The sequence below is a fragment of the Raphanus sativus genome, chromosome 9, assembly GCF_000801105.2.
Source record: "Raphanus sativus cultivar WK10039 chromosome 9, ASM80110v3, whole genome shotgun sequence".
Taxonomy (NCBI): domain Eukaryota; kingdom Viridiplantae; phylum Streptophyta; class Magnoliopsida; order Brassicales; family Brassicaceae; genus Raphanus; species Raphanus sativus.
The window spans coordinates 23504280-23528736 of NC_079519.1; the positions used below are offsets into that span (position 1 = coordinate 23504280).

A 24457-nucleotide genomic window follows, 5' to 3' on the forward strand; every position below is an offset into this window, starting at 1 on the left:
GAGAGAGAGAGAGAGAGAGAGAGAGAGGATAAGAGAAAAGTTCTTCTAATAAGAAAACAGCAAATTCATGTCCAGTCTCATTATTACTAGTTTACCTTTTTTTATTTTGCAAAGTCAGTTTTTTATTTAATTTGTAACAAAGTATCATTGTTATAAATTATAATGATAAGATACAATCTAATAATGATGTTCTAAGAGTAACTGTTTTTATTCTATTTTATTTTTGATTAGATAGTTTTCATTAAATCGGTGAAAACTTTATAAGACTAGTTTCTTACAGCAACTATCTTGGTGGGGTGAAAACATAAAATTTCAAACACAAAAAAAAAAAATTAAATTATTATTTTAAGGTTAATTTTTCAGTTTCTGGTGCCTTATAACAGATTGATGTGGACTTTAATTTAGTTGGGTTTGATTATACCTAATTGAATTGATATTAGGTTCACTAAATTGGGCTTAGCCCATGAAATTCAATCTCAGTGGCTTGTTTACTTGGCGTTCAACTCCAGCAAGGGATATGCCACATCAGTACGGTTGACAATCATTTAATGGCAGTAAAGATTTAGGAAAGATTTACAGTTTCTTCGTGGTTGCAAGTCAAGTTTTTGATATCCTGATGTAGTTTCAGATATAAGCTTAAACTTGCAATTTTTCTCATAAGGTCGAGAGTTTGCCAAAATAGAGCAAAAAAGATGGTCCATCTTGTCGACATGAAGCGAAGATGTGCCTTGATCTTATGAACTCGAACTGTCTTACCCACGGAAAACCTTTGCTTCAGGTCTTCCCAAACTAATTTTTGATATATCCTAATTTTTGTTTGGCTTGCAGAGCATTCAACATCTCTGACGGTTATTCTTTGGACTTGACATATCTTAAGAGAAAAAATAAAGTTTTCATGAAATATTCCTATGTTTTTCCTATTTTTGTTTCATGTTGCCTTAGTATCTCATGTAGTTTAATTTTTAAAATAAAATGTAAGTCTATTAAGATAAATGATATAATCCATTAAGTAAGTCTATTACTCCTTCCGTTTCGATTTATTTGTCGTTGTAGGGAAAAAATTATGTCTCAAAATAAGTGTCGTTTTAGAGTTTCAATACAAAATTTATTAAAAAGATTCTTCATTTTATTTTTCTATTGATTGAAATATGGTTAGATGTATAGGTAATTCTGTTTTTATCTTGAAAATATATAAAATCATATATTTTTTCTTAATTTGTGTGTATAAGCCTAAAACGACAATTAAAATGAAACTGAGGGAGTAGTAGATTATTTATGGATTGAGTTTGAAGTAATGAACTCTTATAAATGTTTTATAAGTTATTTTAGGCATTTATAAATGATTTCATAATGTCAATTTTATTTTTTCAAAAATTTAAAGTATTTAAGAAAATAGTTATATTTTAAACATAAATATAAATACTGATATCAAATTTGGGGTAAAAGTATAAATTAAAATTCTCCCAGAAATCATAACATACATTTGTTTCCCCAATTTTTTTTATAAAAATGATGTTCATGTCTAACTGCCACTTCGAATGTTTTTTCTTTCCATATTTAAAAAAAATTCAAAAGAAATTAAGGTTCATACACTATTATTCATTGTATTTAATTAGCAAACAGCTTATCCATAATTGTATTTCAATTTCAGAAGTCCGACACCAAATAATATATAAACTCATTTATTATAGTGTTATCAAAATTATATTAGAAGAAATTTTCAAAAACAACATCTACACATTCTAAGAAAAATCGAAGTACGAATAAATAATTTTTCTACATTTAAAATATTGGTCACTAATATTTAATGGTACCTTTAACATGCTTCCAATTAATATTATTTTATAAATTAATATTTTCACGATTTAATAATGCACTATCAGACATATCTTAAATAGTTTCAGTTCTATAACAATTATCAAGAATCTGTTTTTAAAAAGTTTACATAAAAAATAATAAATTCAAGTGCATTATTAAACAGTTATTTTTTGTTCTGATTTGTTTATTTATATGAAATTTTGATCCTTCAAATGTTTCAAATCTTATATAGAAGTAAATTTTGCAAAATATAGAAAAGTAACTCAAATTACCTTCCTAATTTTACTGTGGTAGTCAGGTTACTCTTTTTCATTTCAAAAATTAGAAGCTTATTTGACATAGGTATAATTATGTGCAACAGTTGCATGCATTTACGAGTAGCGTTTTGAAAATTTTTGTTTTCGTTTTTGATTTTTTTTTCTTTTTCATCTTACAGTTTTCCTCTTTGTGCCGACGATGGGATTTGTCAATCGATATGGCCGTAGGCCAAAAGTATAGAAAAAAAAATACACGTACAACTATTAAACTTTGTTGATAGTAAGCCCTTTATCGAAAAAAAACTTTGTTGATTGATTTCTGCAGGGTATTGTAATATTTCAACTTAGTGAAAAATATTACCAATTTATTCTAAAATTAAACTCAATTGTGTACTAAAACAAGAATCGTGTTCCTACTTCCAGACGGGAGAAAAATAATGGCTAACATAGTTTGTGTGCACGAGTGGTTTACAAAGAAACCGATCTCGTAGCCACCACTGGATCTTGTGGCTCATCATCAAACTGATACTTCTCGTATACTTGGAGCAAGAGATCACGGCAACGAACGGTGGCTCCAAGCTTAATACAAGCCAAGAAAGCACCAGATAGTTTACGGTGAAGACTATAGGCTTCATCAGGCGGTGGTGTGAGCCTATGTTTCAACATGGTTGCTCCTAAACTCGAGACGCTAGAAGTAATGTTGTTGGTTCTGAAAGCATAGCCACCAGGTTCTGCAAAAGGTAGACCAACAATGAAACCAGCTTGGACGTGAGCATCAAGCATCACATCTGGTTCGTCTCCGGTTAAGAACCCGAGTCTCCTCGACATTTCAATCACTCCTTTACTGTCTTTATCAGCACAAGCCATCACCTACAAAAACAAGGTTCAACATATAAACCAATGTCCAAGAAATTGATAGACAGACTAGCAACTAGACGTATTAATCAGAAGTTAGTGTTAACAAACTATCGATTTAATTTTTATATTTTACATTTACATTAGGTATCTTAGTTTTAATATTTAGTTATAATTCCTTTTTGATGAATTATAAAAATTACATTATACAAAAAAGTTTAAACTAGACAAATTTGTGGCTTTGCACTAATACTTATTTAACAGATTTAGACCAATTTATATCGATTTCAATCAATTTTTAACCAATTTAAAATGATTTAAACTAATTTGAGTTGCATAAATCAGATTTAAGAAATAATAATTGTTTTGGCTATAGCTGATTTGCGGCCTAGACATTTTTTTAAAACCTTGATATAAACTGTTCTCACAAGATTCACTGGTAAAGATCAAGTTTGTTACCATTCTAAGATAGTCATCGACGAACTTCTTGGGGTAATCACGAGCTGCTCCGAAATCGATAAGATTGATTGTTCTTGCGGGTTCATCGTATAAGAAGTTGCCCCAGTTTGGATCTGTCTGCATGAAGCGGAACACAAAGAGTTCCTTCAATGTGAGTTCAAGCATCTTCCTCCCGACATAATCTCGTGTTTCTTGATCTAACAAGGCTACTTTATCAATGGGAACTCCTGTAAGAAGAATAAGCATGGATCAGAGTTTCACCATCACAGGTATGTAAAACAGAGTAAGCTGAGTTGCAGTTTACCAGAGATAAGTTCTGTGGTTAGGACTTTTTTGCTTGAAAGCTCATCTACCACACGAGGAACGTAGAACCCTGGAGTGTCCGAAAGCAAATCACGAAAGTGCTTTTGACTGATTGCTTCAATCTCGTAGTCACACTCCCGTGCCAACTCTTCTTTGGCAACCTGCAAAAAGAGCTTGGTCATGAATCTGACGAAACAAGATTGTTTCTATTCTTATGCAACCATGTTCTCAGGGAGACAGAAAGTGACAATACCTTTACAGCTCTGTCTAGAAAGAGTCCCTTTGGAATTAGATTTGTATAGTTTAACAAGCGTCTGACATTTTCGATATCACTTTCAATGCTGTTGGCAACGCCAGGGTACTGAATCTTCATCGCTACTTCTAATCCATCTTTAGTAACAGCTCGGTGCACCTAAACACATCATTACATAAATGGAAAAGAACAAAACCATTCAACACATTCACTAGGAGTAAGTTAGAGGTTGTACCTGACCAATACTCGCTGCTGCTAGCGGTTCGTAATCAAAACTAGCCAACTTAGATTGCCAGTTTGGACCTAACTCAGCATCCAAAACAGGATTAAGTTGGCTCCTTGGCATCACATCTGCACCTTGACGCACAAGTTCCAGAGCATTCAAGATCTAGCAAAAGAACCTACTTTAAGTCAAACAAGACCTAAGCCTGATAAAAAAAAATTAGTTAAAAGAGGAAGTTATCTGCTATTTACCGGGGCAGGAACAAGACTCTCGTCCTGTATGCTCAACATTTGGCCAACTTTAAGAGCAGCTCCGCGCATTTCACACAACCCAAGAGCCAACCTTTCCGCATTCTCCTCAGAAAGTAGAGACGAGAGCGCAGGTTGGTTCCCTTGTGTGGGTGGTGTCCCGTTCACAAGCCTGTAGGTCGATTCTTTAACAGCTCCCCAAGCAAGACCAGCTCCAAGATTGAAAAACCTTCAAAAACAAACTCACATATTTATCAATGGCTTCATCTTTTACGTCCAGAGTTAAAAACAACTTCGCAAATAAATGGATTCATCCTAACTCTCTTTATATATTTAATTCTCTAACAACCTAAGCGAAGTAAAGAGAGTTTTACCCATAAGCTCTTGCCATAGGAGTTGATGGAACCTTCCGTTCTCTAGGCCTCCTTCTCTTCACCGGAGCTGCTACCTCCAACGGAGATGATGCTGCTTCAGCTCTATCTATAACCTTGGTCTCGCCATCTCTATCTATAACCCTAGCTTCATCGATAGATTCACTTCTCACGATCTTCGAATCAACAGTACTCTCGACGGAGCTAGGTTTCGCAACAACCTCAGGCGTGACGGTTACTACATCGGCTTTGCTCGATCCGTCGTCTTCCTTTTCGTCGAAGTAGACGACGGACGGCTCCTTGGATCGGCGGTTAGAGAGGTTGCGAAGCTTCCCGGAGGTGAGTCCGACCAAGTCGGTGGCGGCGACCAAGGCTTTTCTCCCCAGAGCCTCGAGATCTCCGTTCCTCGCTCTCTGTAGCTCGGGAGACTGGTGGTAGATCTCCTTCGCTACGAGCGATAGGCCGTTGGCGAGCCTGGTTAGTTGCTTCAACGAACTCATCACGATTCAATGGCGGGCGGCGCGTGGGAAGTTGTGTGGATTTTTGACTTTGTGTTTTTCTTTTTCTTTCAGCATTTGGTTTGAATCATTTGGAGAGATTTGATTTTGTGGGAGAAAAGTTTTAAAGAGGTGGTGTGCGTTCGTTCGTTCGTTGGAACAGGAAGGTCGGAGAGACGGAGAAGCGAGGTTTACGTGGGGATACGACAACCAAGAAAACTCTCATTTATGACGTTTCGGCCCATTGGGTCATACACGAGTTTTATGATAGCCTCTTTTACCAATTTTGTAGGTTGTTTTTAAAAAAAAAATATTTGTTTTTTTTATCAATAAAAAAAAATATTTGTTTTCATTTAAAAAATACTAGGTAAATATCTGCACTATACAATCACATGAAAAAAATTATACAAAGTATTAAATATTATAAAATTATGTTTTTGATTTAATTATTTATTTTTTTTATTTTTTTGCTTAGATATTCAATTTTTTTTTAGAATATTCGATTTTGAACTTATAAGGCTATAATTTGTGATTTTTTTGGAGATACTTACACATTGTATCTTTTTTGCCTATAAAAATTCAATGTAATTTATATTTATGCAGTTTAATATTAATCATAAACTGCATTGATTTTATAAATAAAATTATTCATCTCAAATATTATTAATTAAATATATTTAATTAATAAAAAATAAATGTATTTTAATCATTTTTCAATAAGTATGAAAAATGTATGATTATATTTTTTATGAAAGAAGAAAAAGTATACAATTGTATTCTCTTTGATTCAATAACAAATTTACAGTATAATATTATATATACTTTACGTGTTATCAAAACTCAAATCCTAAATATCCTAAACTCTTAATTAATATCTTACATTGTATATATAGGGTTGTATTTTCTTTAATTCAGTAACAAGTTTACAGTTTATAATATTATCTCTATTTTACAGTAACAAAATATACATGTTTTTATTTTATTTTTACATAATTTCGTTTTCATTTTTTAATAATTTTTTTTTGTGTCAGATAATATTTTAAATTGAGTGTATAATTGACTGATTTATCCTAACGGTAGAATGTGTTCAAAAAAAAAATCCTAACGGTAGAAATCCAACAATTGTTGAATGTGATGGCTAAGTTGTGTACTATGTAAGCATTTTTCATTGTTGAAAGTTTTAAACTTATCAGCCGAGTGCAATGCATCTCCGTTCATAAAGTAACATGAGAAATTAATTATTTAACACACTCTTCAATATTATATATGTTTAATACCAAAAAAGAATAAGATCCAAACATAGATGCAGTCATCTTTAAAAAATATTGTGCTCTTAAGCCATTTTTGTTTTTATTCTTCAACTCCTACAGAGATATTTTTTAACTTTCGGTTTTAAAAATGATCAAACTATTGTTATTATATCATTGTTATAGTACGAACAAAAGTTAATAAATTCTTATTTTTTAAATATATCATTTCGAATAAAAAATTGGCAAACCACTCAGACTTGTCATGTTGGTAGGCAGTATACTTTCGGATTGAATTAGAAATACGACATAGTTGGCATCTACACCTTCAGGTCTTTATCATTGGTCTATTATATATTATTTGAATATAATCCAAAACTGGTTTCACTCAAGAATACAATTACTCTTAAGATCTCGAAAACATCTAGAGCTTCGACAAACGAAGAAAATGTCCATCAAAGCTAAAGAACATCAAACCCTTGAAGGTATATTTACGCAATCTTATTATTTTTAAAGCATGAAACTAGTATGTTCTAGGTTTAAATTTGCGTTTAGATTATTTGTTAAACTCTTTGTCTCCCGTCAAGGTCCTGAGGATCCATAGTTTAATCTTCTGTTTCTCGAGAGGTGTTTGCTTCCTTAGATAAGATCGGATTTGCTTTTATGGATCATATCATAGAAAATGGTGTTCTATAATTAAAAAATCCATTATACTTTTGTTTATGTGCAAGTTTTTCATTGTTCTTTAATGAGATATCCATTAAAGATATTTAGGAAGATTATCTCGTGAAGATCATTAGAACAAGTTCATTCTACTTCGTAATGAATTTGAAGAACATCAATGAACAGATAGAAGCCAATACATTTCCCCAAAAGCTCATTTGGATCTAGACATAAAGTTTGATGTTTTTATTTAATAATGGCAAATATAGAATCGATGACTGTTTAGGGGAAAATATTTTCTTTTAGTGGGTTAAGAATTTAATCACATCAGTTTCAAAAAAGATTAAATATATCACATTTAAAATGTCAAACAAAGATACATAATATCATATATCATGTTGATAATTTGTATATTGTTAATAGCATGTTCTCTAATTCTTATTAAAGTTACATACAAAAATAAATTTATCACCTGAATGTATATATAAAATGTACAACTATTATGTCAATACTCAAAAAGTATTAAATTATATCATAGTTATAATTTGACTAAATATTATAACTGATTATAAATTTTGCTTTGTAATATTAATAATGTGCTATCTAATACTTATTAAATTTAGACAGAACATTTTGAAATCAGTTAATATACTAATAAATAATATTATAAGGTGTAATAAATTTATAATTAATTATACAATTACTAGGAACTTAGAATTTTAGATAAAATTTATATTCTCTTTATATTATTAGCAACTAGGCAATTGCCCGCACCCTGTGCGGTAACTATATATCAAACAATATTAAATCTAACATATTCGTTGTATTTTTTTATGGGAAAATTCCGTAAAAATACACAGACTGAATTTCTTTTGCTGAAAAAATACATGAACTTTTTTGGCTTCCCAAAAAATACACAAACTAATTTTGATTGTCCATAAAATACACTAACTTTTGAATTTTGAAAGTTTCACACCTCGATTTTAACGGTGTAAACAGTGACTAACAGAATAGTAAGACGCCGTTAGACGCTGTTAACTCTGATTAAAAAGTTCATGTATTTTATGGACAACCAAAATTAGTTCGTGTATTTTTCGAGAAGCTTAAAAAGTTAGTGTAAAAAACGGCCCAAACCCGACCCAAAGACCTGAAAAAAAACACATTCTCTATCACATGATACAGGTCCGAAATTTTATATTTATAAACTTTCGGTTTGATTTTGGACCGAATATTTCCGGGTCAGTTCCGATTCAAGTTTTTGAATCCGGCTAAAATGTCAAGATTAGGTCTAGATATTTTAGCGAGATTCAAAAACTTGGATCGAAACTGATCCGAAAATATTCGGTCCAAAACCAAACCGAAAGTTTACAAATATAAAATTTTGGATCTGTATTGGGTCCAGATATTTAGCATCTGAATAGGATATGAAATATCCAAACTCCATTTGAAAATTCCTTAAAAATACACATACTAAATTTCCTTTGCTGAAAAAATACACGAACTTTTTAGGCTTCCCGAAAAATACACGAACTAATTTTGGTTGTCCATAAAATACATGAACTTTTTAATCAGAGTTAACGGCGTCTTACTATTCTGTTAGTCACTGTTTACACCGTTAAAATCGAGGTGTGAAACCTTCAAAATTCAAAAGTTCATGTATTTTATGGACAATCAAAATTAGTTTGTGTATTATTTGGGAAGCCAAAAAAGTTCGTGTATTTTTTCAGCAAAAGAAATTCAGTCTGTGTATTTTTAAGGAATTTTTCCTTTTTTTATTTATCAGGGTGTATAATTAATGTATAATATTTTTAATGTATTATTATTTAAAACTAAGCTTTAGAATACGGACCACATTAGAGCATCTCATATTATATTCATTGTGGGCTTTTCATTATCAAGATATTGGAGAAATTAGCCCAAGGGACAGATTCTTTTTATTTGTTGTTTCTCTTATCTTTCTTGTTCCTTCTTTTTTGTCTTTTGGTCTCTTTCTCGAGTTCTTCTCTTTCTCTCTCTTTTTCTGATTAATTTTTTTTTCTGGAAATATTTCATTACTTTGTTTGTGTCTCTTGTCTCTGCCTTTTTGCTCAAGAATTGTTGCTGCTGTAAACTCATGGTAATTCTTCTATCTTCTTGTTTATCCCTCCTTAATTTTGTTCAGATCTATCCATTTTTCAGATCTATCCCTTTTTTCTATTGTACTTCAGATCTATCCATCTTTCAGTTATTTGTAATGTAAGCATTCATCCGTCGAGGCCACCACTGCCGACCCGTGACGGCCACCACCACTTCCTAAAGAAATATTAGTTAAAAGATATTCACTCTTTATTGTAATTTTTTATTAAATTATTTATATGCCAATTTCTTATGTAATTTAATTTTTTTAGTTGAAGAGTTCATTTTTGTATATGGTTGTCACATTTGTACTTTTGTGTTTCACTTTTTACCTTTCTCCAATTCAAAGCTGAATTCAGAACATGCAAGGAAAACCAATTTCTATTTGCCTCTATATTGCTCTCATAGCCTCACGCACACCTAATATTTTCGAAAACAATATCTACATGCTTTGTCTGGGTAAAACGTTTTCAGGTAAACAATTAAACCAATTGTAAAAAGTCAATTAAGTCAATTGTAAAAATATTTGGTTTATGTTTCGATTATACTTTGGTTAAGCTCAGTACCTCGTTTTATTTCTAAATCACAAACATCTTTATATACTCAAGAAAATCACCTTCGATCATAAACCAAATATTTTTTAATTATTAAAATAAAACATAAAATCAACTTTAAGACCATATCAGCTGTAATTTATAATCATGTCATTGTAATATAAAATCAGAAGCGTAAAAGCCCAAGTGAAACTGACTTAACTCTAAAAACCAAATCAGATCGTATTGTAATGTAAAATAGAAACCCTAAGGCAAAAATAAAACTGACTTAACTGTAAAACAAAAGCAGAGTCTTGTAATATAAAACAGAGGCATAAAAGAGATGAGTAGTATCAGTCTGACAATTCAACACTTTGAAAGATCTCCTTATAAACAACATTTAAGGTTTTCTTCTGTGGAATTCCCTTCTCATCTGTGATCAAAATTCTTAATTCATCTCTTGACGTTACCCTGGAAACTGCAACATACAACTGACCATGTGAGAAAACTGGTTTTGGCAAAAACAATCCAACTCTTTGCAAAGTCTGGCCTTGACTTTTATTTATCGTCATCGCAAAAGCAACAGCAACAGGGAACTGCCTACGTCTCATTCTAAACGGGAATCTTGCTTCGGGAGGAGAAACAAACATTCTTGGTATCAAGACTTTCTCACCAACATTATTTCCTGTTATAAGTTTAGCTTGGATAACATGTTTGGCCATTTGAGTGACCAACAGTCTTGTTCCATTACATAAACCACCAATAGGATCAATATTTCTAAGCAACATGATAGGAGTACCAATCTTTAGTTTCAGCTCATGGTTAGGCAATCCTGAAACCTTAATGCTATTCAAATACTCCTGAGTATAAACCATCTCGTCTATTTTGCTTGTGTCTGATGTATCAATACTATCAGAGCTTAGATAAGTTTCCTCGTCACCTAATGAATGAATACCCAAAAATAATGAGCACAACACAGAACATGAACACTATTTTAGTAATAATACATTCACTTTTTAGAAAATTATGTTAGAATTACCTGGTAGCTGCGATAACATATAGTCATTAATTATATCAACGTCCATATTTCTGGGACTCAGTATCGCTCTTCCTTGGAAAAATTTGGGGTTGCGCTCGTCGGGAAAACTAATACCGTATACGTCTTTTACAATCTCCTCCACGGGGTTCTCACATTGAGTTATCAGTAAATCATCAGGTATATCTATTTCCACTTCTCCAGAATTTGGCTCGTTTATCTTTCCATTTCCTATGTCGAGAATCCATTTAGAGAAAGCTTCAATTTCCCTCGACTGATCGCCATGAACATCTCTTGTAAGCCTCATATTTTTTGTCAGCTCTAAAACCTTACAGCTGGGCCATAGATAGGAAGAGGTTATGGAAGATAAAACAGTTTCTTCTCTACCACCATTGACGATAATTGGTAAAATCTGCCTAAAGTCTCCCCCCAAGACAACAACTTTACCTCCAAAGGCCTTATCACATTTAAGAATATCACGCATAGTCCTGTCAAGTGTCTCGAAACAGTGCTTACTCATCATAGGAGCCTCATCCCAAATGATGAGGCTAGCTTCTTTGATTAGTTCTGCTTGATGCGATCCCGCACTGAAATTGCAAGTTGTACATTCATTAACAGCAATTGGTATCCCAAATCTAGAATGAGCTGTCCTCCCTCCTTGTAACAACAACGATGCGATACCACTCGATGCAACATTTAGAACAATCAAACCTTTCGATCGAAGAGCAGCTCCCAAAAGACTCCACAAAAAGGTTTTACCGGTACCGCCAAAACCGTAAAGAAAAAACATACCACCAACACCGCTCTCAACTGCTGTAATGATTGTCTCATAGACTCCCTTCTGCTCGTCAGTCACAGTAGACATGAGTTTGGTATGTAGTTCTTTTAACTTTTCCCGATCATAGCTTTTTTCCACTAATATAAGATGATTTTTATCTTTATCAATAGCTTCTTCATCTAGCACAGGAGCATTCTCAAAGTTAGACAGAGAATTATTATTCTTACGCAGATATTTCTCTATCTTAGCCAAACCAATATTCTTCAGCTGGTCACTGGATAGTGTGAAATCTGCAATTTTTTAATCACAAAGTAAGGTAAATACAGAGATTTATTTCCACATGCAAGGGACTGCGTAATAAGATAATAAAAGAATATATAACATACTTGGATTCTTTGCTTTTCTTTTTCTCCTTATAAGAATATCCTCTGTTAGTATATTCCATGTTGCCTCCCATACATTGATTGGCATTGCAACGCTGTTAGAGAGCAACATCACAGCAAATAATCTTCTCAAAAACTTCCCAGAACCCCATAAACTTGCCTCCTTAATAGCCTCAATATATTCTTTATCATCATCAAGCAAACCCAAAGCATAGCATGCATCTCTAAATGAAGGGTAAACAATCCCCTTAACCGTTCGGATCTCCTCGAAGCTTCTTGGACCCTTTACTATATTGAGTAAAACTCTTAAATAATATGCCTGGACATACGACGGCGGCACATAAGTAATCCTCCCTATTGCAAATCCTCTATCACGTGGTCTCCATTCCTTTGTTTTCAAGACCCACACAAACTTGGTAGGGAAATCAGCATATGTCAAGTCACGTGCCTCTGGATATTTTCTGTTTGCTTCCATCCAAGCTAAAAATTTTGACTGGCTAATAGAACATTTAGATATCACTTCCTCTATTGGATCATCTTCATTATAAACAAGAAATTGTTGGCCAGGCAGATGGAAGGAAAGCTTAGTCACCGGCGTTGAGCGATATTGTGTAGGATAAGCAAGAATCCTCCAAGTGGATTCACACGCAAATATGTACCTTCCATATAAGCATTATATAATTATGAAGCGGACAAATATATAGTCTATTAAAAATAAGATAAGTAAATTATTACCTGCAACTAAAATATTTTTTCACCTCGTCCTCTACTTCTTCTTTACCATCTTCACTCTCAACTGAAGCTCTAACATAATCTGATCCCTTATTTATATATTTGAAAAGATACTTAATTGATCTTGTTTGGTTACACCACTCAACGTTAATATGTGCTCGGTATCGCTTCAATAGGTTGCTGTTATAAGGAACAATATATCTGTTATCACAATCAAAGTTTTTCTTCCTGATCACCCTGTTATCTTCTCGACGTCTGTAAATTGGATAACCACCATCATCAATTTTTGTAATATTGCTATTAGACTTTGGGAAAAATTTGGTGCATCTGCCTTCTTGCATGCATACATTTTTCTTATTAGCAGCACCGCATGGACCGTGTACCATCAGATCACTAACTATTTCATGTAAATACGGCTCAGTGTCTTTATCTGGTATCTCAGCACTTATAAACCGATCAATATCATCTCCTGTCGGTAACTTAGATTCTGGTTTCAAGAAAACTACCATATGAGCATGGGGCAAACCTCGCTTCTGAAACTCTATCGTATACATCACTAAAAACAAAAAGAAAACCAAAGTTTGTTAAAAAAAAAGGAAAGCTAAATTTTCACGAAGGTAATGATAATTATGAAAAATGCAATAATAATTACTTCAAACACTTACCAGAATTGATTGCACCTAAGACTGTTCCCGTCATCAAATAATCAACCAGATTGTCAAGCTTCATCTTAAAAACACGACAACAAATATCCGGACGATCTTCTGTTTTCAAATCATGTTTCTGCAGATATCGTGTTATCTCTGGCCACTTGGGATTGCAAGTTATTGTTATAAAAAAATCTGGGTAACCATAATACTTGCATGTGGCCATAGCATCCAAGTAGTGTTGCATCATGTACCTTTTACCTCCTCTAAAAGAAGATGGTATGTAGATCCTCTTACCCTGTTCAGATAGATCACCTTTTCCTTTGCCCACAGCATCAACAATCTTATCATAGTGTTCACATCGGAGATTCTTCTGATTCAACCAAATGTAGCGAAGTCTATTTGATTCTATCATAGTGTATGCATCAACTAAAAACTGTTGAAACAATCTTCCAGACATTAAAATGATCGGTGATTCACCAAACCTCTCTTGTATACGGAACGCAAAAAACTCACGCATGGTTATCGTTTTTCTTTTCCTCCCTTTCTTATCAAGGAAACCGATGTCTATGCCCAATCTAAAACCATCCTCACCAAAGGGAAACAGCAACGGATATTGTAAGGGCAAATAAGCTGGATGCAGTTCACTTATTCTTTGTAATTTCCCGGTACTACTCTCAAGGATAATGTTTCTGTTTTCCATTGATTTTTCAAAATCCCCAGGAATCAAAGCTGCTACATCATTTTCAGTTGGAAGATTATATGTTCTACCATCTGTAGACCTTCCGCTTGCGAGAACCAACCTCATAGGCCGACCAGCACCAGCAACTTCTAGTCTCTCACGTGCTGATCGAAAGGCACCTACATAACAATTATTAGCATCCAACATATTCTTCAAGATTTCAACAATCTGTCGTTTGATTTTCTCCGTCGAACCGGTACTCCTATTAAAAATTAGGTTAACATATTAGATGCCTGAATATGTAAATGCATAAGTTAAAAAAAAAAATTACCCATAAGCAGCCACTCGATTGGAAATCTCATTTGCAGTATCGTGTATATAGAGTTGTAGGAACGCTGGATTCTTGTTAGGTCCAGGCAACATATCTCCTATCAAGTGGTAATTTTCTCCACATAGTTGAAATAAATAAGGTCCAGCACCATTATTAATGGAATTATTGATTTTACCACCAAGTGAAGTAAAAGAAAACATCATGTTGTACGCTCTTATGAATTCTCGGAAGTGATTTCTCATTTCACCTTTGTTGTAAAGAAGTTTCAGCAATGAAGTAGGTGGTGCTCTAAGGAGCGGTAGCTTGACTTTTCCTTTATGACAACACAAAGTAAATAATGGTTTGACACCTGTTAATCTTCTATTAATTCTTTCACCAAACCACATAAAAGCTTGGCAATAATCACACATGTAGGACGGATCGCCATCGTCATAATAACCTGATAAAACTTCATTAATATTTAATATAACATGCATAATGAATTTAGAAAAAGAAACCAATAATTACCATTATCGGTGAGACCTATGGGAGCAAATACTCCTTCATCGAGTAATATATCTGAGTGAATATTTTTTCTTTTCCGATGAACTCTATGGACATTAGTTTGATTGCGGTTTACATGATTTTCATCTTCATCGGATTCTGAATCCGTGGCCACAAAACAAACGAAATCATCTATATCCTCTGGTTTTTCCAAAACATCTGAATTTATTCATATATTATATTAGAACCTTATTTTTATGGAGTAATATATTATATTAAATTTAAAATTTAAAAACATACCAGTCGCTTGAGAATGCTTATGTGATCTCTTATATCTCAAAATATTCATTCTTTTCTTTCTTGCAAGTTTGCTTGTCCTCTTTTTATCAATATGGCCCGTAATAGAACACTGCACTGGTATCGGTGGAGCATAAGCATGAGCTTTTGTAGTGACACCTATTGAAAAGCTTACAATTGTTAAAGACGTATATTTTGTTAATCAACTATGTATAAAATCAAAATAACAGTCACATACGTCTAGTAAAAGCTGGAAGCTTAATTGTTGCAGATGTAAGAGGTGTTTTTCTTGGACCCATAACTTTGGTTATTTCCTTTTTTTTTTGCTGAGAAGTTTTGTGTCTATTATCAAGCGTTTGCTGAGAAATATATATCCTATCTTTGAGTCGGCATATTGTTATAATATGACATAGATTAGGATAAAAACAACTTAGACATTATCTATTGTTAAATACAAACTAAAATAAAAGAAGGTTATGTTATATCATTATTTTTATAAGTACGTAGATTGTCAAAATATGTTTATATACTGATTTGATCATTACTATCATTACTTTTAAGTACTATATATTTTTATAGCTTCAGATTAACTTTTTGTATAATTCCTTTTGTTAAAGAAAATATATGACTAATTAACTCTTTCATATTAATTTTTATATTCGGAGTTAATTATAAATTAACTTGATAATTTCGAGTTTATTATACATGTAGTATTTATTTAACCATGTTAGAAGTAAATTTTCCTATATTTTACTCATGTTTATATACTGATTTGATCATTATTATCATTATTATCATTACTATCATTATTTTTAAGTATTATAGATTTTTATAGATTCAGATTAACTTTTTATATAATACATTTTGGTTAAAGAAAATATATGATTTTTCTTTTTTTTTTCTAAAATTTGGCAGTAATTAATTTCTTCCAATATAGAATGGTTTTTTTTGTTAAACGTTTATTTGGTTATACATGTAGTATTTATTTAACCATGTTAGAAGTAATTTTTCCTATAGTTTACTCACATTTATAATAATAACATATTTAATATGATATAAATTTGAATGATCAAATAAATGATTGAAGAGGCATAATTTAAAATATTATTCAAAAACCAACACAGAATTGAAAAAATCCATAACAAACACTCTAGGAATAAATTATCTAAAACGTAAAACCTATCAATTAAAAAAAAAACACAAATCTAAATTTAAAATTATTCTTTGGTCTTCTTCAACTTTTTAGTATTTCCATCTGTCCCCACATCCAAGTGTCCACGATCAAAAGCATCACTGTTACGCTTTAATCCATCAGGTTGCGAAGCTTCAGCTGAATCTTCCAAAACACGTTGGCAATCCATAAACAAACCACCCTAAAATACAGAAAATAAATAATCAAAACTTCTACATAAAATATATATAAAGGTTCATAAATACCAGGGAAAAAAATATAAAGGTTCATAAACAAACACAAGAAGACAATTTATAGACGTGTGTTTTTAAACACAAATACCTGAGTATAACCTTCAGTGACCCACTTACTAATCAAATCTTCATCATCAGAAATTATATCAACTTTAAAGGATGCTTTACGACTCCTCAAATTATCAGCTGATATATTAAGCTTGTAAATATATGTTTTCCCAATAAGTCTGATCAGCGGCAAAGGTAGAAGAGATGCGTCTTCCTACAGAAGACAAAATAAACAAAAAAAAGAAAAATTAAATAAACAAACTGAAAATAAAGATTCTATAAGTATAAAATTTATAAACAAACATTATACCTCCGCAACTTCTTCGGCAAGATCCATAGCAGTTCTATGGAGAAAGGGGACAACAACATTATCAAAAAGAATAAACCTAGCTGCCTCTCCCGTATGATCAGTAACACAAAGGACAAGTTTAAACCTACAACGATTACAAAAAAAAATATCAACGTTGAATTTTAAATATCTATATATATTGACGAAAATAATATGTGAGACTTTATATCAACCACAAAATACCTAGCCACAACATTAGAGACGTTTCTATTGCATCCGCTACAATGAAACAAAGGTGGACTATCATCATCAAGATCATCTTCACATGGATGGACTGTCGTCTTACAGGTACGGCATGCAACAAAATACCACTTTGGAGTGGTTTCAATGGAAACAATTTTGCAAAGTGTAACACATTTTCCCACCTATAAAAACAAACAAAAGAATTTTATATAAAAAGAAGTAATCAGTAATTTCAGTCGACATTATTTAGCTGTAATAACCAAAATATCTAATAAGTAGAACATACCTCATTCGATGCATTCAATGCACGGATAGATTTTATTGGATTCTTAATGAAAAACTCATCGTATAAATCTATTTTTAGAGGTGTAGATTTTGGATCAAAATCTTCTCTAGTAATAACCAAATCATCATTAGGCAATTTGGATTTGAAGTCAAGAACTTCTTGTAATTGTGGATCAAAAAGAATCTCAGTAGCATTGAATACATTAGAAACAGTAATGGCTCCTAAAAGATCAACAAAAAACAACAACAAATAAATATCATATTTTCTTTTGAACACACAACAAATAAATATCACATATTATCAGCAATTTTAATGTTATGTGGGAAAAAATACCTCTGAATTCTCGCACACAAACAAATCGAGCAACACATACAATACATGATGCTTCATTAGATTTAAAGAAATCTGATACTTGCTTTGCATACCCAGACCACAACGTACATGTTAAATGTGTGTCACTAAATATAAAAAATACAAAACAGTTTTAAGGTCATAATAATAAAATAGTATAATATAAAATCAAGAGCTAAAAAAACTTACGTAGCTCACAAAATTAAAATAATATAATATAAAAGCAAGAGCTGGAAAAACTTACGTTATGTCACGGATTGTTAATTCTAGCTTAGTTGATGATTTTCCTTTTGCCACAAGATCTTCTAAAGGTCCGACATTCACAACTTCACCAATAACATCTAAACACACAAAACATTAGAATAATGAACAGATAAAAAGAGAATATAAATAAGGACACATCAATAAAAATACAATAATATAGAAAACTCACCGATTAAGATTTCTTTTTCATACTGACGATCTAATATTTCTTTAAAACTTTTGAAATAATTATTTGGCAACTCTTTTGGAAAATCATCACAAGAAGTAATTTTGGTTGTTCTATAGAAGTTAATCTTAAAAGGAAGAGGATTCGTTCTATATTCTGTGGTATAATCACCAATGGTGAAATTACTCAGATTAAAAGAATCCCCTTGAGATAACTTAGATCGAAAGTTACCAAGAGAACGTTCATCAATAGAAGCATGAATCCTTGTTCCCTGCAAGAAATTGAGAAGATTGTTAATGCTAAACAGTATAACTAATGCAAATTAATAATGAAAAATACAATACTTACTATGGTATCAACCAACACCAATTCAATTGACACGATTTTTGAATTTTTCCATGTATTCCAAAGTTTTAACACTTTGACTTTAATCTTGTAACAATCTTTAGCTGGATCAATATCGTCAATAAAAACCAGAGAAGCAGGTTTTCTTTTCAGAAAAGACATAGTTGGCGAGTTATTGTTTTTTTCTTGCTGAGGAGCTTTGTGATTTGTGTGTTTAATTTGAGAGTGACATTAACGAAAGAAACTATCATATATATAACTACATAGCTACGGTCGGTATAATTATAGAGTCGGCATCTATATTGCTATTTTCCTTAATGTAATGTATTATGGTTTTCTTTGTCGTTATCATCTAGAAAATTATTGAATGAATATTTGAGTTTATATTAAAGTTTATCCCAACTTAGTTATATTCATGAATGTTTATATTAGTTGATTAATTGCTGAATATAAATATAAAGCCTGTTTTTGGTAAAAAAGTTTTCTTATCGACATTTATATTAGATAAAATGATTTATGGTAACAACCTGAAATGAAAAACCTAAAATCAAGGAGAAGTTGACAACTAAACAAAATTAAAAATCTAAAATCAAGGAGAAGTTAACAACTAAGCAAAAACTAAATTTAAAATCATTAAAAACCTAAAATCAAGGAGAAGTTGACAACTAAGCAAAATTACTTCATAAATAATAGTATAGATAATTTAAACTACTTGTATATTTAATTCTAAACTTATGCTTTTCCTTTTATCAAACGGTTTGTTTGTTTATAAAACCATATCATGGGCCCATTACGAAAATAAGAAAAATTGGGAGGCCCAAATAAAAGCCTATAGTTCATAGCCAGCCCTGTTGTTTTAAGACTTCCAGATCTATAGAAAACAATGAAGATCGCATTAGACTTCTCCTCCGCCTTCCGCCACACACGCGCCGCCGCATTAGCCACCACAACCTCCAGTGTATCAGTTTCGCTTTCTCCGGCGATTAAATTCCACACTCCATCCTTCTATTCGCCTTCCTCGACACTACCGCTAGCTTATTCTTCTCGTAGATGTCTCACCTGCCGATTCGGCGACGAAGATTATTATGATGATGAGGATGATTATTTGGTTGAATGCTTGACAGATGGGAAGACGGAGGATGGGGTTCTCATCTCGGTGGAGAAGCTCGAGAAGAGCTCGCGGCGAATCCGCTCGAAGATCGGAATGGAGGCGAGCCTCGATTCGGTTTGGAGCGTGTTGACTGATTACGAGAAGCTGTCGGAGTTCATACCGGGCCTTGTCGTTAGTGAGTTGGTGGAGAAGGAAGGCAACCGTGTTCGTCTTTTCCAGGTTTCTTTCTTGTTCTCATTGCGTAACACTACTTCACATTTCGATAGATTTGTCTGATCATGATCTTATCCAACTTGTGTGATAGAGCCGGGTTCGGTTTTATTCGGTTTTCAATTAGTTTGGTTTGAAAAGTTGCCGGGTGGAACAGAAGATTCAGTTCGGTTACGAAATATTCTGCCAGAATTAATTAAAGTTTTTGGTTTCAGTTAGATTTCTATCAGAATTTTGGTTTAAATCGGTTAGTTTGGTTCACAAATTTAGTTAGGTAGGATTGGTATCATGTGGTTAGGATTTTCTTTTAATTGGAAAACCGAACTAACCGACTGAACTGAACCGGTTTATCTACCAAATTGAACCGAATTCATAGCCCAACTTCAACCGAATTTTTTTTGTTGGTTACCATATTGGTAGCCTAATCGAGTTTTGTTTTAAGTTTCTTGTATGAGAGAGCATCCAAACCAGTCTCATTCTCTAGGTTTGTGTTTGTTTCAACAGATGGGACAGCAAAACTTAGCATTGGGTCTTAAGTTCAATGCCAAAGCTGTTCTAGATTGTTTCGAGAAGGAGCTTGAGATTCTGCCTCATGGGAGGAGACGTGAAATCGACTTTAAGATGGTCGAAGGAGATTTTCAATTGTTTGAAGGCAAATGGTCCATCGAACAAGTAATAATAATACTATTATCTTCAAACACATTTCATATACCTTTCCTCAGAGCTAGCTTTTTTTTTTAAATTCCTATCTGTGTTTTTATTTATTACACAGTTAGACAAAGGGGAGGCTTTGGATTTACAGTTTAAAGATTTTCCGACCACGCTTGCGTACACCGTGGATGTAAAACCAAAGATGTGGTTACCTGTACGGCTAGTTGAAGGAAGATTGTGCAATGAGATCAAAACAAACCTTTTGAGTGTTAGAGATGCAGCTCAGAAACTCATTGAAGTTGTTATTCATGATCTTTGAGTTTTATTTTTTTCTCTCAAGACCCAAGTTGAAGTAGTTTTCTACTTCTCTACCGCTTAGATAGATACACACGTTTTTTTCTCACTTGTATATTCTGATCTATAAATCTTTGAATATACCAAGTTTTTCCGACATTTGATTGTTCGATTCCGAACAGAGACATGAAATTAAGCTCAAGTGTGATTAAGATTTGTCTTAGAAGGAATCAAGTTTAGTTAGTGAGTGCTTGCAGAAGAAGCGTATTACTCTACTTTTTTTGTTACTTCAAAAACAGAGGGGCTCTGTTTCTTATGGCCTTTGAACATAGTGCTATGTTTAAACCACGACTTGAAACATATAAATACATATACGTATTGTCTTCCCTAAATGTACAAATACAATCATCACTGCTTGAGTCCTCCCCAGATTATAAACTCTTTGGAAGCAAGCAAGACTGTAACACAGCTACAAAACAAGAAGCTTATGGCAGATGATGATGATGCAAACAGAGAAAACAAAACAAAATTATTATTGATATCAGAATTGGATGTTGCTCTTGAAGCTCTGACCAAACCGCCAATTCGAAGGAACAACGTTGAGAGCTGCTTTGGTTCTTCCATTGCTAAGTTGAACTTTGAAAGAGAGAGATTGACCATTGAGGTAGGTGTTGCTTTGCCAGTTAGCTCCCCAGTTTCTTGACATCGTCTCCCATTTGTTGCTCCTAGACCCTTTGATCCATACTTTAGCGATCTCGCCTGCTCCTCCTACGTTGGAGATGAGAACCAGCTCAAAATAGTTCCTACCGTTCATAGTGAATCTCATCCCTCCACTTCTTCTGCATCCAACCCTATAAGAACAAGAACCCTTTTAAGCACACTTTTATTGACCTAAAATTAGATAATACTCATTTGTTTCTAAATATATATATTTATATATTGGTGTTTTTCCACATATTAAATTTGTTTTATTAATACATTATTTTCAGTTATTATTTTTCATAACCTTTTTTGAAACTTAATATAGAGCGATTTCCCACAAATTTAAATTAATAAAAATTCAATAAATAAAATTAATTATTTTGAAGTTTATAATTTATTATTATTACATGCAAAAAATATATTTTGGGAGAAATTGTTTATTCAAAACATTTTTTTTATTCGGAGGGAGTTTATTTAGTTTGGTAGATGTATACTGAATATGAATGGTAATTTATTACCTTCTGTAGAGGATGGGAACTATTCCAGCTTTGTACTTAGCGATTGTGAGAAAGGCAGGCTGAGCCATGTCGAAGTGAGGTCTTGGTGGGTTGCACCATCCTCCATTGTCGCTTGCTTGAGCAAAATTTGGTGGACAGAAGTTTGTGGCAGTAATTGTAATTGATCTGCCTTTAAGACACCATTGTGGCACTTTGCTCGCGTCGCAGACGATCTGGTAGCATCCACCACACGACTTTCCATCATTGAACAGTGCAGTGCTCAATGCAGCAGTGTTGGTCTTGTAACCGTCCGTGTATAGGTTCCCATAACCACAAGCTCCACCTGAAGAAAGAACATATATAAACCAATGCCTTGAGGAACAAGAAAACTCATGAAAGGTTCTTATTATAAGAAGATTACATATTAGAAAAATATTTATCTGTAAATACAAATAAATATAGAATTAATAAAATTTCTCCAAGTACAAAAAATTGATGTGACATTTAAAAAAAAATATATATATATATATATATATCAAGCCCTAGCTTTGTAACTTACCCATTGTACCAGAAGCATCACTTCCACCATAGAAGGTTGCATGAGCTCGTAACCAACCTGCAGAAACCGAACTAATCTTCATGAAGAACACTGTGTAGAAGATAGCTGCGACCAAAAGAGAGACATTCTTCGTCATTTTTCGTAGAAATTTCTTAGGTTTTTAATTGTTTCGTTTAAGTAAAGAAGAAGTTGATGATTGTTGGATGCATAAGACTTATAGGCTTCAGCACCTATTTATAGTAAAAATCACAGAGCTTGTTTCGATTAAGATATGTTTATAAATTAATTATAATGACTTGGAATTAGCGGTAAACGTTGAAAGTTGAAACTAAAGAATATGATTTCAAAAAAAAAAAAAAAAAGAATATGATTTCGTGATGATTGACCTAATGATTATAAGAGTACGTAAAATACGGAGTTTTCAAGCATATGATAATTATAAGGCATGTGAGTCATGTGACTTTAGGTAGTTTCTTTTTGTTTATTTCATTAATTTGCTCTATTTTCTTAAGTTTAAAATTGATTTATCTTGTCGACCAAGTTTTATAAGTTGTATTTTTTTTTTGTAAGCAGAATGGTAAAACGGCCGTTAGTATAAAAGAAATATAATAGACTTGTGCATCAATCTTGTTAATAGTATGGTTGAAACTAGAATATCTATCAAATTTTGAACTATATTTTGATGTTATAAGTAATTAACTAAAAGATTTGTTAAACTTAGTTGCGTTATTCGACGGAATTAAGCCGTCGACCCTTAAAACAAAGAAAGACGTGGAAAGAGACGCTCTGGAACACTAAGTTGAAGATGCATTTACACATTTGATGCAAACACATTCAACATGTAATTATATAAATACAGTATAATCTCTTTAAATTAATAATTTATAAATTAGTATATCTATAAATTAATATAATTTCATAGTTCTAAATTGAATTTTTTTGTTTAGTTAGTATCTCGGTAAATTAATAATCTCTATAAATTAATAAAAAATTATTGTTTTGGTGTAATCTCAATATTATTAATTTATAAAGGTTTCAATGTATGTTATACTTCAGTCATTTTTCTGATAACTAAATAAAATATATAGACATTTCTTTTCCGGTACCATAACTTGATGTGTTTCCAAAGCCAATAAAAATTAACCCATCCAATAGCATTTAACGTCCAAAGTCGTTTGAAGTACAACTTATACAACCATCTCGCGAATGATTAACTAGAAGTACCACATTAAACATTAAAGTATTACAAATAAATATACAATTATAGACAAGTCGTGTCTTGACAATTGGCAATGAACTTAGAATTCGAATATCGATGGGGTTTTGTTGACAATTCAACGTACGACTCAACTGATAAGTGCTCCTCCATTTTACGCAAATTCCGTGGTACGTTGCAAGTACGTCTTTTTAGTGTATATATTTAAATCGGAAACACACCAAAGAGATCGTGTTCTTGTAACACAAGAAATAAAAATGAACTGCATTAATACATGTCAAGGGATTAAAAGGGATGTGTACAAATCTTTCATCTACAACTTTTTGTTGTTGGTCGTGCTCCTTTACAACAGTTAATTAGATCATGCCTAGGCAAAGCCTTAGTAAGAATGTCTGCTAGTTGATTTTTAGATGTAACATGCTCTGTAGTGATGAGTTTCTTCTTAACCGCATCACGCACATGATGGCAATCTCGCTCAATGTGTTTAGTACGTTCATGAAAGACTGGGTTCGCAGCAATATGAATGGCAGACTTGCTATCACAAAATAAACGCATTGGTGTAGGACTAGGCATACGAAATGAATCAAAG

At 32.6% G+C, this 24457-nt stretch overlaps 6 protein-coding genes and 1 long non-coding RNA gene across 7 annotated transcripts in view; 2 read left to right on the top strand and 5 right to left on the bottom strand.

The window, feature by feature from the left end:
- LOC108825029 (patellin-1-like) overlaps positions 1-545 on the bottom strand; it is a 7895-nt gene extending 7350 nt beyond the window's left edge. The window contains exon 1 of the mRNA XM_056994904.1: positions 493-545. Within this exon, the coding sequence (XP_056850884.1) occupies positions 493-545 (53 nt within the window). The remainder of the gene's footprint in view (positions 1-492) is intronic.
- A 1818-nt stretch (positions 546-2363) lies between these two features.
- On the bottom strand, positions 2364-5469 carry LOC108824087 (protein ABC transporter 1, mitochondrial). The gene is made up of 7 exons (XM_018597433.2): positions 4791-5469; positions 4420-4645; positions 4181-4333; positions 3946-4104; positions 3694-3853; positions 3390-3616; positions 2364-2945 (listed from the first exon to the last, which is right to left on the bottom strand). Exons 1-7 carry the CDS (start codon positions 5285-5287, stop codon positions 2544-2546), a joined length of 1824 nt encoding a protein of 607 aa, XP_018452935.1. The 5' UTR covers positions 5288-5469; the 3' UTR covers positions 2364-2543.
- A 1553-nt stretch (positions 5470-7022) lies between these two features.
- On the top strand, positions 7023-9703 carry LOC130500411 (uncharacterized). The gene is made up of 2 exons (XR_008939040.1): positions 7023-9310; positions 9402-9703. It is a non-coding gene; the product is annotated as an uncharacterized LOC130500411 (long non-coding RNA).
- Positions 9704-10195: 492 nt separating this feature from the next.
- LOC108825030 (uncharacterized) lies at positions 10196-14523 on the bottom strand. The gene is made up of 6 exons (XM_056994905.1): positions 14432-14523; positions 13437-14362; positions 12775-13327; positions 12043-12698; positions 10882-11946; positions 10196-10782 (listed from the first exon to the last, which is right to left on the bottom strand). Exons 1-6 carry the CDS (start codon positions 14521-14523, stop codon positions 10196-10198), a joined length of 3879 nt encoding a protein of 1292 aa, XP_056850885.1.
- A 1905-nt stretch (positions 14524-16428) lies between these two features.
- Positions 16429-18790, bottom strand: LOC130500160 (uncharacterized). Its single transcript, XM_056994906.1, has 9 exons — positions 18704-18790; positions 18515-18554; positions 18098-18194; positions 17836-17960; positions 17503-17723; positions 17217-17398; positions 16995-17118; positions 16725-16898; positions 16429-16584 (listed from the first exon to the last, which is right to left on the bottom strand). The coding sequence occupies exons 1-9, from the start codon at positions 18788-18790 to the stop codon at positions 16429-16431; spliced, it is 1206 nt and encodes a 401-aa protein (XP_056850886.1).
- A 553-nt stretch (positions 18791-19343) lies between these two features.
- On the top strand, positions 19344-21053 carry LOC108831566 (uncharacterized). Its single transcript, XM_018605093.2, has 3 exons — positions 19344-19958; positions 20454-20621; positions 20722-21053. The coding sequence occupies exons 1-3, from the start codon at positions 19512-19514 to the stop codon at positions 20917-20919; spliced, it is 813 nt and encodes a 270-aa protein (XP_018460595.2). The 5' UTR covers positions 19344-19511; the 3' UTR covers positions 20920-21053.
- Positions 21054-21210: 157 nt separating this feature from the next.
- On the bottom strand, positions 21211-22857 carry LOC108831568 (putative expansin-A17). Its single transcript, XM_018605096.2, has 3 exons — positions 22653-22857; positions 22115-22436; positions 21211-21745 (listed from the first exon to the last, which is right to left on the bottom strand). The coding sequence occupies exons 1-3, from the start codon at positions 22786-22788 to the stop codon at positions 21436-21438; spliced, it is 768 nt and encodes a 255-aa protein (XP_018460598.2). The 5' UTR covers positions 22789-22857; the 3' UTR covers positions 21211-21435.
- Between the last annotated feature and the right edge of the window lie 1600 nt (positions 22858-24457).

Bases quoted from the DNA above. Each gene is read 5' to 3' on its own strand.
- LOC108831568 (XM_018605096.2), bottom strand. From the start codon at position 22,788: ATGACGAAGAATGTCTCTCTTTTGGTCGCAGCTATCTTCTACACAGTG. The intron at 22,437-22,652 runs GTAAGTTACAAA...TTCTTTCTTCAG, and splicing joins TGATGCTTCTGGTACAATGG to GTGGAGCTTGTGGTTATGGG. The intron at 21,746-22,114 runs GTAATAAATTAC...TTGTTCTTATAG, and splicing joins GTTCCCATCCTCTACAGAAG to GGTTGGATGCAGAAGAAGTG.
- LOC108824087 (XM_018597433.2), bottom strand. From the start codon at position 5,287: ATGAGTTCGTTGAAGCAACTAACCAGGCTCGCCAACGGCCTATCGCTC. The intron at 4,646-4,790 runs GTAAAACTCTCT...TTGTTTTTGAAG, and splicing joins CCTATGGCAAGAGCTTATGG to GTTTTTCAATCTTGGAGCTG. The intron at 3,854-3,945 runs GTATTGTCACTT...CTCTTTTTGCAG, and splicing joins TTCTAGACAGAGCTGTAAAG to GTTGCCAAAGAAGAGTTGGC.
- LOC130500160 (XM_056994906.1), bottom strand. From the start codon at position 18,790: ATGTCTTTTCTGAAAAGAAAACCTGCTTCTCTGGTTTTTATTGACGAT. The intron at 17,961-18,097 runs GTAAGTTTTTCC...TTTTATATTTAG, and splicing joins TTAACAATCCGTGACATAAC to TGACACACATTTAACATGTA. The intron at 17,724-17,835 runs GTATTTTTTCCC...TTGATCTTTTAG, and splicing joins TTGTGTGCGAGAATTCAGAG to GAGCCATTACTGTTTCTAAT.
- LOC108831566 (XM_018605093.2), top strand. From the start codon at position 19,512: ATGAAGATCGCATTAGACTTCTCCTCCGCCTTCCGCCACACACGCGCC. The intron at 19,959-20,453 runs GTTTCTTTCTTG...TTGTTTCAACAG, and splicing joins ACCGTGTTCGTCTTTTCCAG to ATGGGACAGCAAAACTTAGC. The intron at 20,622-20,721 runs GTAATAATAATA...TTTATTACACAG, and splicing joins GCAAATGGTCCATCGAACAA to TTAGACAAAGGGGAGGCTTT.
- LOC108825030 (XM_056994905.1), bottom strand. From the start codon at position 14,523: ATGTTGCCTGGACCTAACAAGAATCCAGCGTTCCTACAACTCTATATA. The intron at 14,363-14,431 runs GTAATTTTTTTT...AATTTTTAATAG, and splicing joins AATCGAGTGGCTGCTTATGG to GAGTACCGGTTCGACGGAGA. The intron at 13,328-13,436 runs GTAAGTGTTTGA...TTTTGTTTTTAG, and splicing joins CTTAGGTGCAATCAATTCTG to TGATGTATACGATAGAGTTT.